The 13,409-nt window shown below is 44.9% G+C and overlaps 1 protein-coding gene across 1 annotated transcript; it reads left to right on the forward strand.

Annotated features, from left to right (window-relative positions):
* The first annotated feature begins 11,670 nt into the window (after positions 1-11,670).
* Positions 11,671-13,395, forward strand: LOC118504685. Its single transcript, XM_036039499.1, has 2 exons — positions 11,671-11,925; positions 11,996-13,395. The coding sequence occupies exons 1-2, from the start codon at positions 11,850-11,852 to the stop codon at positions 13,285-13,287; spliced, it is 1,368 nt and encodes a 455-aa protein (XP_035895392.1). The 5' UTR covers positions 11,671-11,849; the 3' UTR covers positions 13,288-13,395.
* Positions 13,396-13,409: the final 14 nt, after the last annotated feature.

The raw sequence follows: 13,409 nt of genomic DNA on the forward strand, positions 1-13,409 counted from the left end.
TGCTTTTTAGCAGTCAATTAACGGTGAATTGTTGTATTTCTACCTCAAGCACCTCAATCTCAATTAGGCGGTGAGCCGGTTTAGCTAGAAGCGGCCTGTTTATCGCCGGATCTGTTGAAGGACCAATTAAACATTCCGTTTTCTATGGGGAGTGTGTGTGTTTTTTTGAAAATTGCATCTCATTATCAGTATGAGATAGAATGTGATTTTAGCATTCGGGCGAGGTCGTTTCGTAGAAAACAGGTGTGGTAGAAGTTTAAGTGGCGTTTAAAAATATTTTACACTAGCGCTAAAAACCGAACAATTAGCAAACAAATCATTCGCGTGAATGTTGGCAGAACGAATTGCATACCTTTAGGCGTAACGATGGACGTTGCTAAGGACAGGTCGATAGCAACGAACCACTAAGCTGTGTTGTACAGCGTTTCCACGAAAAAAATAATTGTGACGAAACTTCCTGAACAAAATTCAAAACTAAGCCAATCCCAATTAAGGGATTTTTAGACAGGCACAAATTGTACCTATAGTTTTGTAAATTGGTCACTTTATACAAAATATATGGCCATTTTCCTAGACCTTTTGGATGCAAAGATTGTTGCTCGGTCTATAAAGTTTACTAAATATTACTGTGCTAGTTGATTTGTAATTGTTGTACTAGTTAAAAAATGTCTGATAAATCATTTCCTCTTGTGAAAATGGTAATCAACATAGAGCTGATAGATTTTTTGGAAATTCTTAACTACTTACTGTAACGTATACCACCGCCATTTAAATAATGCGATCACCAACGCTATATTTTGTGAATCTCAAGTTGCCTCGGTCTAAACTGTTGACTTCTTAACTGTTTACTTTCTGACTTTCTTAATAGCTGTGTGTAGCAAATTGGTGTACTATATATTACACCTATTAATACACCTATTTATATTTATTAATCATAATTGTTTGCCTCAAAGGCTTTGCCAATGCGTCAGCTTAGTGATTGAGAGAGAGAGAGAGAGAGAGAGAGAGAGAGAGAGAGAGAGAGATAGAGAGAGTTGATAGATGAGTTGATGACCCAAAATTTACACGCAAATACAATAAAACACCCACCCAAACTAATCCAAAATTTCCCACAACAGTTTCACAAACCAAACCTCTCAAACAAATCAATTAAATTTAAATTGCATAAATCAGCTCCGTCCTAAATCATCCAACATGTCGCACCTAGTTCGGATACTATCGCAAGGTATCACATATCTTGCCTCTTGAAAATCGCATTAAAAGCAAGCTAGAGGACCCTTGACCCATCCGTCACGGTGAACCGGTCGCCAGTCGCTTCCGTAGTCAGGTGGGGGTGATAATAATTCTCCAACTCTCAACTCTTTACACGATGCCCATCACCGACTGATTTATGCATCGTCCGGCCCAGGTACGAGTGCGTGTGTGTGTGTGCCCAATTAAAATTACCATCGAGCCATCCAATTTGCTCCATATCTGGTGCCGATGGCGAACGAATCCATAACCCTCGATCGATGGCCCTTGCAAGCACCTGAGCAAACCCAGTTTCTCAAGAATTTAATTTAAATCACTCATATACGGTTTCGGTTTCATGCATGTGTGTGTTGCGAGATGTGTCTTCAGTCCTTCAAAAGCGTAAGCCACACCTGTGTCCCTGTGTTTGGTTGCACAGTCACACAAAAACTTCCGAGCCAGCAAGCATGCAAGCGAGCGAGCAAACTAATCATAAAATGGACATGTGACACTGGCCGTGATTGTTTGCCTCGGGGTAGGCCAACGGTTCAACCTCCAGCCGCCGCCGTCGGCAAAAAGGTGGACAGTGAAACTTCAATCACATTTTCGGAGAAACCTTTGATGAAGATAGGGCGAGTGTCTCGTTTCGTTTCATTATCGAGGGATGGTTGTTTAATTTTGTCTAACCGTACACGACCGTTCCTTTTCCGCGCCGAGTCTTCTGCGAGGCAGGCTGGCTCGGTTTGAGTCAACAGTGTATCGTAAGTTTTAAAAGACCCTGGCTAAACGAGATTAAAATCGAACACTAATTATACGTTGATTTAAGCATTTTCCACCCGGCAACCTGGAGGAAAAGAAAATGGCAACCGGTCAACGGGACGTCCGGAAGAAGAGTCCGGAAATCCATTAGAGGAAGCCGTTCGTTCTTCTAACGAAGAACTTTACCCGCGTCGCAAGAAAACTCGTTCCCCGGCACCAATCAATCCGTCCGTTCGATGGTGGAAACTTTTTGCTCTTCTGCCCCGTTTGCTCCCCAGCTCCGTTTACCTGCCGGACTGGCTCAAATGACAAACCTCTCAAGCTTCCGGCAGGGGAGGCTCTGCCCCCGGGCTGGACAGCGGGGAATGAAGGACACAAGGATAGATTTTCTATTTCAGATAAGATGCCATTTAATCGCTCGCACACTATTGCGATCTTGGCTCCTGGGGATGAAGCGGATTTAAAATGAAGCCAAGTCGGCTACGCATCGTCATCATCATGATCATCATCGTTTGGAGAGCGATGGAGAGCTCGGAAAATGAAACCGGACGGATCGAAGTTGTCGAGCGTCAGCAAAAATTACTATCTCGGTGTTTTTTCCCCCTCATGTTCCCATTCCGTGCCCCCATTCGCCAGACTAGCAATCATCGTTTGGTTGGTAATTTGAAGGAAAGGTTCTTATTTCATCCTTCACCAATTGCTTGCTCTCGCCATCGCCGTGCAGTCGATTCTCTGCGGCAAGGGAAAAGTTTTTCACCACGAAAATGTCCACGGGGGGGGGGGGGGGGGGGGAGCATCGCAAACAACATCACAGCGTCACCATTGTCACAAGTGCGCAAAACTTTACCATTTGATGATAAATCTCGCACAAGTGTCTTGAAGCAGTTCCGAGAGTTACTCAAAATCGGTGAAAAGGACAAAACGCACACACATACACACACATGCACACACTCATATCATCACACTGTCGAGTGCCGTTCTATGCCAAATCTATCTAACTTTCCACCCCAAATTACCTCGCCAACGGTTCGGTTTGGTTCTTTCTTTTTCCTCGTACTCCATGATCAAGCCTTTCTGGCTACGATCGCTCTCGCTTCGGTTTCACTCTCAGAAAAAGCTTTCACGCTAAATGTCTTGGTGTTTGTTTCTAAGCTTTTTGCTCTTCGTCTGCTACATTATTTGTGTACCAGCATACTGCCGTGCCATCGTACCGAGCGTGTGGTATGCTCACGTATTTGCGCATTGTTACGAATGCCGTCTGAAATGGACATTCGCCATCTCGAGGGCGGCTTTTTTGGATTTGTTTTGGCAGCGCAAACTTCAGACCATCAAAACAAGATAAATATTAGATGTTTGGCGTTTGCGGTGGAATTTTGTTTTGTTAAGTTTTGCTTTGCTTTTTTTTGCTGCTGCTGCTACCGCTTGCTACATCAAACACCAAAGTTCCAGGTGAAAAACCAGGCTTGGTCGAAACACGAAAGGCAATTACATTGAGTCCACGTGAACGCATGGCAGCCGAAACGTGAGGTATGCATTTTTTAGCTTTAGCGCAGGCTTTGAATTTTAGAGAATTAGTAACGCAGCTTTCACACACTTTGCATGGTTTTCTAAACCAGAGAGCGGTTTTTTTTCGTTCGTTTCTTTGTTTGTTTGTACGGGGAGCTACTGTTGTAAATATTCCAGCACCAAAATCAAGGGGATTGGTAGCGTTCCACATTTAGAGGAATATTGGTGTAAAAAACAACGCATGATGCTTGTTTATTATGGCTTGCCCCTTACTGGTTTGAGTTGGTTTCGATTTTACGATTCATAAAGTATGCCTTCCTGGAACGAGGGTTGAATTTTTGGATAACCGTTTTTATTTGATTTAAATACAAAAAAATAAATATAAGGTTTCAATGAAAACCCAATTCGATAGAATATAGTGTGCAGTGAATAATAGTTCTATGTTATGTGGTTGGTTTCAGTGATTTGATAAAAAAGGCTTTCATTTCACTTTATCACTTTTAATATTTGTTTGAATGCAAATGGATACATCTAACTGCGCAGCGTAAATAGAAAAAAAAACGTTCAAACGTGTTCTACAAATCATCAAACAAAAGGGTCAGGGAAAACCACAAGCAAACATGAGAAAAAATGCTAACGGGGATCATTTGCCTTTTCAAGGCAGGAAGGTTGAGATATAATCAAAGGGCGCTTTAAATGCCAATGATTGTAGCCATGTTCAATCACAATTTCATTTAAAACATTTAACTTCCAACGGCTAGGCGTCCGACTGGTAGAATATGACCGTCTTTAAGCTGTGACAAATTTAAACATAATTTTGCATAACTTTAGGCGCTTGCATTCAAACATGGCTCTTCGTTGTTAACCGTGGAAGAGAGCTGTAGTTGACAGTAAAGAAGACAGCTTTTAGGATTTCAATTGGTAGAGTTTTTGATCATTTCATAGAGTAAAATTTAAGGCTTTATCCTTCATGTGCCAAATATTTGGCCGGGCAGATAAATAGTCTCAGTACTCACATAAGCTTCTGAGACATGGACTCTATTCAAATCATACTAAATTACCACTCATCATCAGTCCTGAAACCTTTCTAACCTATGAAGCATGGACTGAGGAGGCTTGATTGGTTAAAGTAGTAGAGTAGAGTGATGACGTTGATGCGTCCGCAAGAATAGCCGGTATATAGCGTAGTACCAAAGGGTTTAATGTTCGGGATTCGAACGCTATTTTGGCGTCTAAGACCATTAAGTCCTAAAGTCCTAAAAATAGCTGATTTAATCGTAGACCAATGTTAGATATTGCTTTCTGGAAGCTTATTTGTACCACTAGAGAAGGAAAATTTTTATTAAATTTAGGCACAGCTCGTTTCGCCTACTCGCGTGGTACATAACGAGCTACAGGACCGTGTCTTCCAAATGCGATCCACACTAACGGGCTTTGGTGTAGTTCGAGTTGCAAAAATAATTCCCAACAACGGTTGTGAACGACCAAGACACGAAAAAAAGGCAAGAAAGCTAGCAAAGCTTCACCTAAACTTCACTGGCATGATGTTAAGTTGGGTAGCTTCTAAGTGCGATCACCGGAATCGGGAAACTTCAGCCCGGCTACAGGATGTCGAGTTTGACGCTACTTGAAGCGAGTTGAAAGGCTTGGCTACTCTCAACTTGCACATGACATGTGTTTCGCACCTCGGCACTCGAAAGTTGTACATTCTATTTGCACAAAATAAAGTAAAAAAGCACGAAATGCTACTATTCATCAGAACCGGGCTGAATGAAGCTGTAACAAACCGAGTAACAAACGCCCGAAAGAGGTTTGGGTGGCATTGGCTGGCAGAGTGTGGTAATTATCAGTGAATAAAACTAACCCTCACACAAGATGCTCTGGCTGTGTGTGTGTGTGTGTGTGTGTGTGTGTGCCTTTCGGTTGGAGCTCCCTGAATACGTAATCAGAGGTGAGGTAAAAGTGCGCCAAGGAAAAGCTAGTTGCATTAAATCATTCATGGAAACTGTCACAACCGTCGTGGTGATGCTTCTAGGCAGCTTTCCTTCCTGTAGCTGCCAGCGCTCCTTAGTACATCGCATTTTAAACCATCCATTCAGTAAGCAGCCCGAGTCGGGCGGTGCGTTTTGTTTTATTTTCTCTCCTTTATACGTTCATCACGTTTTCATACCCTAGTTTATCCTTCGCTGGAAATAATCTGAAACACGACGAGACACCGCACACCACAACGCCCCGTAGCAGAGCACCCAAATCCAGCCACTGGATTATTGTGAAGCATTTTCTTGCACCACTCTGGAAAAGCTGGCAAAAAGGGGAATTGAAGGGATGGGGAGGGGGGGATTTGCTCGAGGTGAGGTGTGCTAAGGTATGCTTCTTGTATTTACTTGCCTTTCGCGTGCATAAATTAGCGAAGTTTTGCTTTTCAGCAAAAGCGACAACCAGTTGACACTGGTGCGATGAATTAAAACGATTGCGCCAGCAAAGGAGATGAAAAGGATTAGTTGAGGAGTTGACGCGGCTGGAAACGGGAGCCAGCCAGCCAGCACAGTCCACATTTTCTATGCAATCAACACCACCAGGAGGCGCACCAGCAGAAGAAGCAAAAAAAAAATTGGAATGGCTGCTGGCGAAAGGTGCGAAAACGCCGCAGGAACTAATTAGAAAGTATTAAGACGGTAAGTGTGGAAAATGTTGCTTCCAGCTTCGTGCGGCAACCCCCACGAAGGCAACCGGGCTCGAGACTGATGACGAGTTCCGTTCCTATTTCCGTCCCGGCGCGTTGGGTTGGGCGCGATGTTTCTGGGCGGTGTACGAACAAGCGCAACTGTTGATCTTGCCCTTGTGCCGTGACGGAACCGTACCAACGCTCCTGCTGCTAATGAATTTGTAATCGCTCGTTCGGTGACAGCCGAATCAGGCAGCCGGTGGCGCTTGCTGCAGTTTGACTATTTTGTAGAGTGTTTGTTTTAGTTGATTGCAAAACAACACTAGACGAGCAGCAGGGTCGGCGCTCGATATTGAGTCAAATCGGATTAAAAGCCATTAATATCGATGGCGTACTGCTCGTGCTGGGAAGGTGTCAAACGGGTTTTGGTCGACCTCTTTTGTCATTTATTTGTAATAATTATGTAATTAAATTGATTCAGTACTCAACACTAATGACACGGCGCTCGTTAAGTGCTTACTTCTTTTGCGAAGTTAATTCAACCGAGTCCGTAGAATTGACCGAAAGATGAATAATAAAGCAAATCGGACAGGGTGCCAAAGTTGTTACTTTACTTTGAAATAAGGGTGTAATAATATTTTGCTCATTCTTCTCGGTATGCTCAGGGTTTAGACGACGTCCTGGGAAACTTGGTTCAGGGCTCCTTGGAATAGGCCCCTAGGAGCAGGTTTCTTATTCAGGTCTTCAGCAGGTCTCTTGGACTATGCTTCTAGGACTAGACCCCTTATAGAAGACTCCTTTGACGAGACCGCTTGGAATAATCCTCTTGAAACAGGTCGCATGGACTAGGCCCCTTGGAGCAGATCGCTTCAACTAGACCCCTTGTATTCAACTAGACCCCTTGGACAAGGCCCCTTGGAAAAACCCACATGAGCAAGGCCCCTTAGACCAGGCTCTTTGGAGCAGGCTTTTTTGAGCAGAGCCCTTCGAGCAAGCACCTTGGACTAGGCCCCTTGAAGCAGACCCACAGGTTTAAGCCCCTTGGACAAGGCCTTGGAAAAAGGCCCATTGGGCAAGGCCCCTACGACAAGACTCTTAGACAAGACCCTTTGGAGCAGGCTTTTTGGAGCAGGCCCCTTAGAGCAAGCTCCTTGAACTAAACTCCTTGGACTAGGGCCCTTGAAGCAGGCCCATTGGTTTAGGCCTCTTGGACAAGGCCTAGGAAAAAGGCCACTTGGGCAAGGCCCCTTGAACAAGGCCCCTAAGACAAGACCCTATCGAGCAGGCTTTTATGAGCAGGCCCCTTAGAATAAGCCCCTTGGACTAGGCCCCTTAAAGCAGGCTCATTGGTTTAGGCCGCTTAAACTAGGCCTAATGGACAGAATGGGTCTTCTCCTTAGACAAGGCCCCTTGGAGAAGATCCGTTGTAGCAGGCCTCTTGGAGTAGGCCTTTTGGAGCAGGCTCCTTGTTCTAGGACCCTTGAAATAGACCCCTTGGACAAGGCACCATCGATGAAGCCCCTTGGACAAGGCCTCTTGGACTAGGCTAATTGGACTTGGAATTGGAGGCCCCTTGGATTAGGCCCCTTGAACTTGGCCCATTGGACTAGGCCCATTGGACAAGGCCCCTTGGATCCAACACATAGTCCAACGGGTCTAGAACAAGTCCAAGTGGCCTGCTCCAAAGAGCCTAGTCAAAAGAGCCTAGCCCACAGGCGCTATTCCGAGGGGCCTAGTCCAGCTTCAAGCACACCACCAAACTCTAGTTGTAACTATTTCACGTAAGTTTCATCTTGGCATTTGATGCAAAAGTGGGATTTAAAAAAAGCTTACAAAACAAATGAAAAAACTCTCAGTTAATATTAGGAAAAGTTGTAAAACAACAGAGGCAAACAATTAGCAAAGTGTAGCAAAATAATAATTAAAAACTCGCGCTCCCTCCGCAACCGGTGCCGGTATGATGAATCTGCAAATCGGTACAAGAAGCGGCGCAGCAATAATATTTCGCCCAACGATGCTATAATTTATAAGATAAGCAAAAAATACTGCTCTATCGGAACATTAAATCACGTTTTAGATTACCTGCCCCGGGTGGCAACAATAACCCTTAACCCTCGAATTTATCATCGCACGTAATCGCCATCGCCAAAGCTGGGGCGTGGCGTTCGCATCCTCCGGCTCCCACCATTTCACCTTTCGCACCACCGACCGAACCTGCGTTGAGGAGCCGGAGCAGGATAAAACATTATTTAAGTTCACGTACACCCGAGCCCGGCATCGAAATTCGTCTCACGTAAAGATAATTATGCCTAGTACATACCTTACGCCGGCGCTTACCGGGCCCTGTCTTCCGGGCCCACAAAGACCGTGGAGAGCGGGAAACAACAGGGCCGCTAGGTTGCAATTTAATAAAAATCGAATGAAAGACTTATCAACGGAAGCATTTCCGGTTTAATCCCTTAAGACCACCCCCCCCCCCCCCCCACCGGTCCCGTTCAGATCCTGCTGTCCCATTACTGGATTGGGACTGGATACTGATTTTCGCGGGATTTATTCCATCGCCAGCGATATTTATCGCTTGCGTTTGCTACTCTACGGCGAAATTAATACATTACCTACACAACTAGTCCCGGGCGCCCGTCACGTGGAACGGCAGTGTAGCGGACGGTGTTCCGAGTCCTTAGAAAAGCTTCACAAATGTGCCTTCTCTCTGTGTCCCAGTTTTGCTGCAGCGGGTCCGTTGCGAAAAAGCGAAATCCCGGAACAATAAAACCGCTACCACCGGCAGCTGCTGGAAACTAATTAACGTTCCCGCTCTCTCTCGGCTCGTCATAATTTCAAAGCACCCGGAAAACCCCGGAACTCCGCGGTGCAGCGGGAGAAATCGAACCGCCCGGTCCACGCCCGGATTCGGTGTGTTCTTTTATGGTTTGAAGCACGGCGTAAATGGCGCACCACCAGCATGAAAGTGACAGAATGTCACTCAAACTAGCAAATCTAGGAAGAATTAATGTACGGTTGTAAGCAATGGCCCTGTGTTTGCGATGTAACAGGTGAAATAAAGAAGGGAAAATTGCATCACCATTCGGAGCTTGGTAATTACCAGCAACGATAAGGCAACAAAATGGCCACCTCGCAATTGCAATCGATCGACTCAGAAAAAATCCTTAAAGCTCACATCAAAACCTATCAGTTCGGATAAATTATAGAGAGTGTGTGTGTATGGGTAGGTGAACAGCATGTTGCAGCCGGAAATGCAAACTCAAACGGCACATGCGGCAAACAGCGCGGCCAACCGCAAACCCCCGTTTCGGTAGCACGTGCTTGCGGTAAAAGAAGGCTAACTATACGTTCGTTTTTTTTGCTGTGCTTTCAAGAAGCTAGTGGAAAACATTTGGTGCGGAAACTGTTCTTCCCTCTGTTGGTGTGTGTTTGGGTACACAGAAAAAAAGGGAATAAAAGTTTTGGAACTTATTTTTAACTTTTTTAATATATTTGCTGAAGCTTAGGTACAGTAGTTTTTAGTCAAGGGATAAGTACATATGGGGCTTTCATTTTTTCTTTATCAACCCCAGGTAATATTCCCATTGACTTACTGTAAATATTTTGTCATTAGTGTGATTTAGTTTAAATGTCACTTTATTTTATAAAATTTATTTTAAATTGTTTACAATTTCAATGTAATAATTAAATTTTCCTAATATTAAACACAAATACCCTAACAAATGGCTGAATTCTGACCAAAACCTAATATTCCGTAAAAAGTCAATAATATAAATGTGTTGATCAGGTTCAATCTTACATTAAATATATTGTGCTTTTATCAGGTTTACTCGGTCATTAAATGATTGGCTTGATGATATATTTTGGAATCCCGGTAAAAAGTTTTTTTTTTCTTAAACACGATGGAATATCAGAAGTAACAGGTCCAAAATACCTATAGAAGACTTAAACTAATGCGAAATTAGTATTAAGCCAGTTACATTGCAAACACAATCTTCAATAACACAAGGATAATAATAATCTTCCGGAAACACAAAATTGTGCTTTGATTGATTTGTTTTATATTTTAATAAATTATCATTTCATACATTACTTTATGAATACTGTAGTTTAAGCACTAAATTTAAGGTTTTAGCCATTTTATCCACCCTTTATGATATTATTTTTTGATTCCATACGTATTTGCAAGGTGATTTCCTCTTTGCAATGTGCCTCATTCGGGACATAATCGGCGGATAGATTTATTAATTTACTTATTTATTTATTTATTTATTTATTTAATTATTTATGTTTAATTTTGACAGCTTAACGCTGTACTGTCAACGGCCTTACTTTACATATTTATGGTTTTGATTTTTTTTAGAAATTTTAAGGAATAAGGCTCATTCTTCTTGAATAAAACAAAACTTAAGTCACCGGACCAGTACTGTTTTAATAAACGTATAAAAAAAAATGTATCTATAATTTTTTATGGTACCGAGTCTGGTTAAAGTTTGGCTAAAACCCAATTATTCGGGTATTAAAAATCTTCAATTTATCGAGAAATACTCTCAGGCAGGACTGGGGTTCACATCCCATCTAGACCACCTCCCCGTATCGACGTTGTATCGATAAGTCTAGCAAGCCAGAAATGACGTAAGGAGTCGTTAAAAAATATATAGGAGTTAAGAAGAGAACATATTTTCTTTTATATGACTTTCAATCTCTTATTCTAATTTTTGATCTTATTCCGTTTCTAGATCGGTTAAAAAAATCTGACCAGTTTCTAAGATACTGATTTTTACAAAAAGCTCTCATCGATCAAGTTGGCGCGTTTAAGTGCCTCCGTACAACGGCACTTATCAAAGGTACACATTCGACTGAAGTTGCCGCGAATAAATCAGTCCATGACGAATCAGCTTAACTACTTTCAAAATTGCCACTCTTGGCTCGCAAAATTTATCTTCTAATCTGGATCTGAATATATAGCATAAATTTTTAATCGCATCCGTAAAGTAAAAGAACGTGCAACGCATAGCTAAGGGCTCAAATCTCGACTGGATCATACCACCTTCATCACACGAGCCCGACTATTTTTTTTTATTCACCAAGGACGGCAAGGAGAGCAATATGGTCGCTCTAGTCCGATTGTTTGGCTGTAGATAATTGAAGTCCACAACAGAACACCAAACTGTTGCCCATTAATCGACACCTTTGTTCCACATGTTTAATTCCACTTTCAGCCAGCAGCAGCACACGAGTGACTAATCTATAACTTGAACCACTTCTTAAAAATAAATCCACTCGTTTGAGTTTATTTACAAATTCCACGTTTTCGGTCCACAGCTCAAATCGAACGGTCTTTCGCACGCAGCTGATAAGACCCGGCCGGCCGTGGACGTCTCACGGACTATCTTCCTGTAGCAGGCGATCCGCCAACCCCTCGGTGGTACACAGCTCACAGCTCACAGCGAGGATCGAATCGTCGTCATCGGCCGTCCGTAAGAAACTGCGATAATGGTGATAAGATGCGGCCGGCCGTTCCAAGATCGCTGGCAGCGTGATTGCTCTCGGGAGCGGCCGAGGCCAGTTGTAAATCGACATTGGACGCATAAACTTCAATCTGTTGCGTTCGTTTGCGTTTGTGTGCTAGAGAATTGTTTCGCCGTGTGGCAGTGTGTTTGTGTTGCGGCGATCGTCAGCGACGATGGCAAGAGGAGCAATCACCCTATTGTGGATCAATTTGATCTGTCTTATCAGTGTGGCTGTGTGCACCCCGGACGGTATGTAGCGACGTGGTGCGCAATCGCGCGGACTGCGGACTGTCCGGCTCATCGGTTTTTGTCTTTCCAGCGGCGCCCAAGAATGGCGACCGGTCCGACATGCAGCTGGCGGGCGAAACGATGCTCTCGGAGCAACTGTTCGCCATCATCGATCTGTACAAGCAGGAGGATCCGGTCGGGCTGCCGGGCGCTACCATTCCCGATCCGATGCCCATTCCGGAGATAAAGCAATCGTTCTCCTTCGCCAAGATGCATCTGCGCAATGTGCTGGCCCACGGGATGTCCCGCTTCCGCATCCGGTACTTCCACACCGAGCTGAACAGCATGTCCGTCACGACGCAGATTTCGATCGACGAGATCACGGTCAACGGGAACTACACGATGAGCACGTTCTTTAACCGTGCCGAGGGTCCGTTCACGGTGCTGATGCGCAACGTGCTGACCAAAGCCAACGTTTCGCTGGCCGTCGAGCGGGACGGTACGCTGCGCACGAAGGACATCGAGCTGGACATTGCGTTCGACGATATGGCGATGGACTTTCAGAACCTTGGCTTCATGGGCAGCATTTTCCAGAGTGTGGTCAACTCCGCGTCCAATCTGGTGTACGACACGATGAAACCGTTCATGCTGTCCGAGGCGTACACGAAGATCCGTGACGAGGTCGACAGCCGGATGCTGAACATAACGGTCGAGCATGACTTCGTTCTGCCCAATTCGATCTCACCGCTTGATATGGCGATCGGGGAGATGCGCGGCATCGTCCGCGCCAAGGGATTCGATCCGTTCCTCGTGCCGGACTACAACAACACGGCCGGTATCGTTGGCATGCAGACGATGCACACGTGGATCAGCGGAGGGTCCAACTTCTACCGGTACGGCGACATCTCCGTCACGATGCAGAACAACTCGGCCACGCTCGGGATGCACGTGGCAACGCAGCGCATCGTTGGCTCAACGCAATGGGAGGTGTCGATCGGGCGCGGTATGCTGTCGCACGCCGGCCGGGCACAGTTTACGGTGGAGCACATACGCGTCGAATTTCAGGTCGAGCAACCGTTGGATCTGCGCAAGCAGCTCAAGCTGAAAGACATTCAGCTCGAGCTCGGCAACATCCAGGTACGCTGCGATGGGGCCGGTACGCTCGACTACGTCATTGAGGCCGCAGTCAACATACTGCCGAATCTGCTGCGGTACCAGATAATGGATGCGATCGAAAATCCGCTCCGCATGCGCATACAGGAGAAGCTGGACTGCATAGATACGGAGGCGCTGGTGCGGAAGTACGTGAAGCAGTACGAGCAGAACGCGATCAACATCGATCTGCAGGACTTTGAGCTTTGCGAGGTGAAGTTTGCGGTGTGAGGTGCGCGTGTGCGTCACGAGTTTTCATTTAAGTAGCGATATTAATCGTTTGTGCTATGCTAACTTACAGTTTACGTGAATAAAACGATAAATTTGGTGAAAACGAAACGAACGATTTTACG

The sequence above is a fragment of the Anopheles stephensi genome, chromosome 2, assembly GCF_013141755.1.
Source record: "Anopheles stephensi strain Indian chromosome 2, UCI_ANSTEP_V1.0, whole genome shotgun sequence".
Classification (NCBI taxonomy): Eukaryota; Metazoa; Arthropoda; class Insecta; order Diptera; family Culicidae; genus Anopheles; species Anopheles stephensi.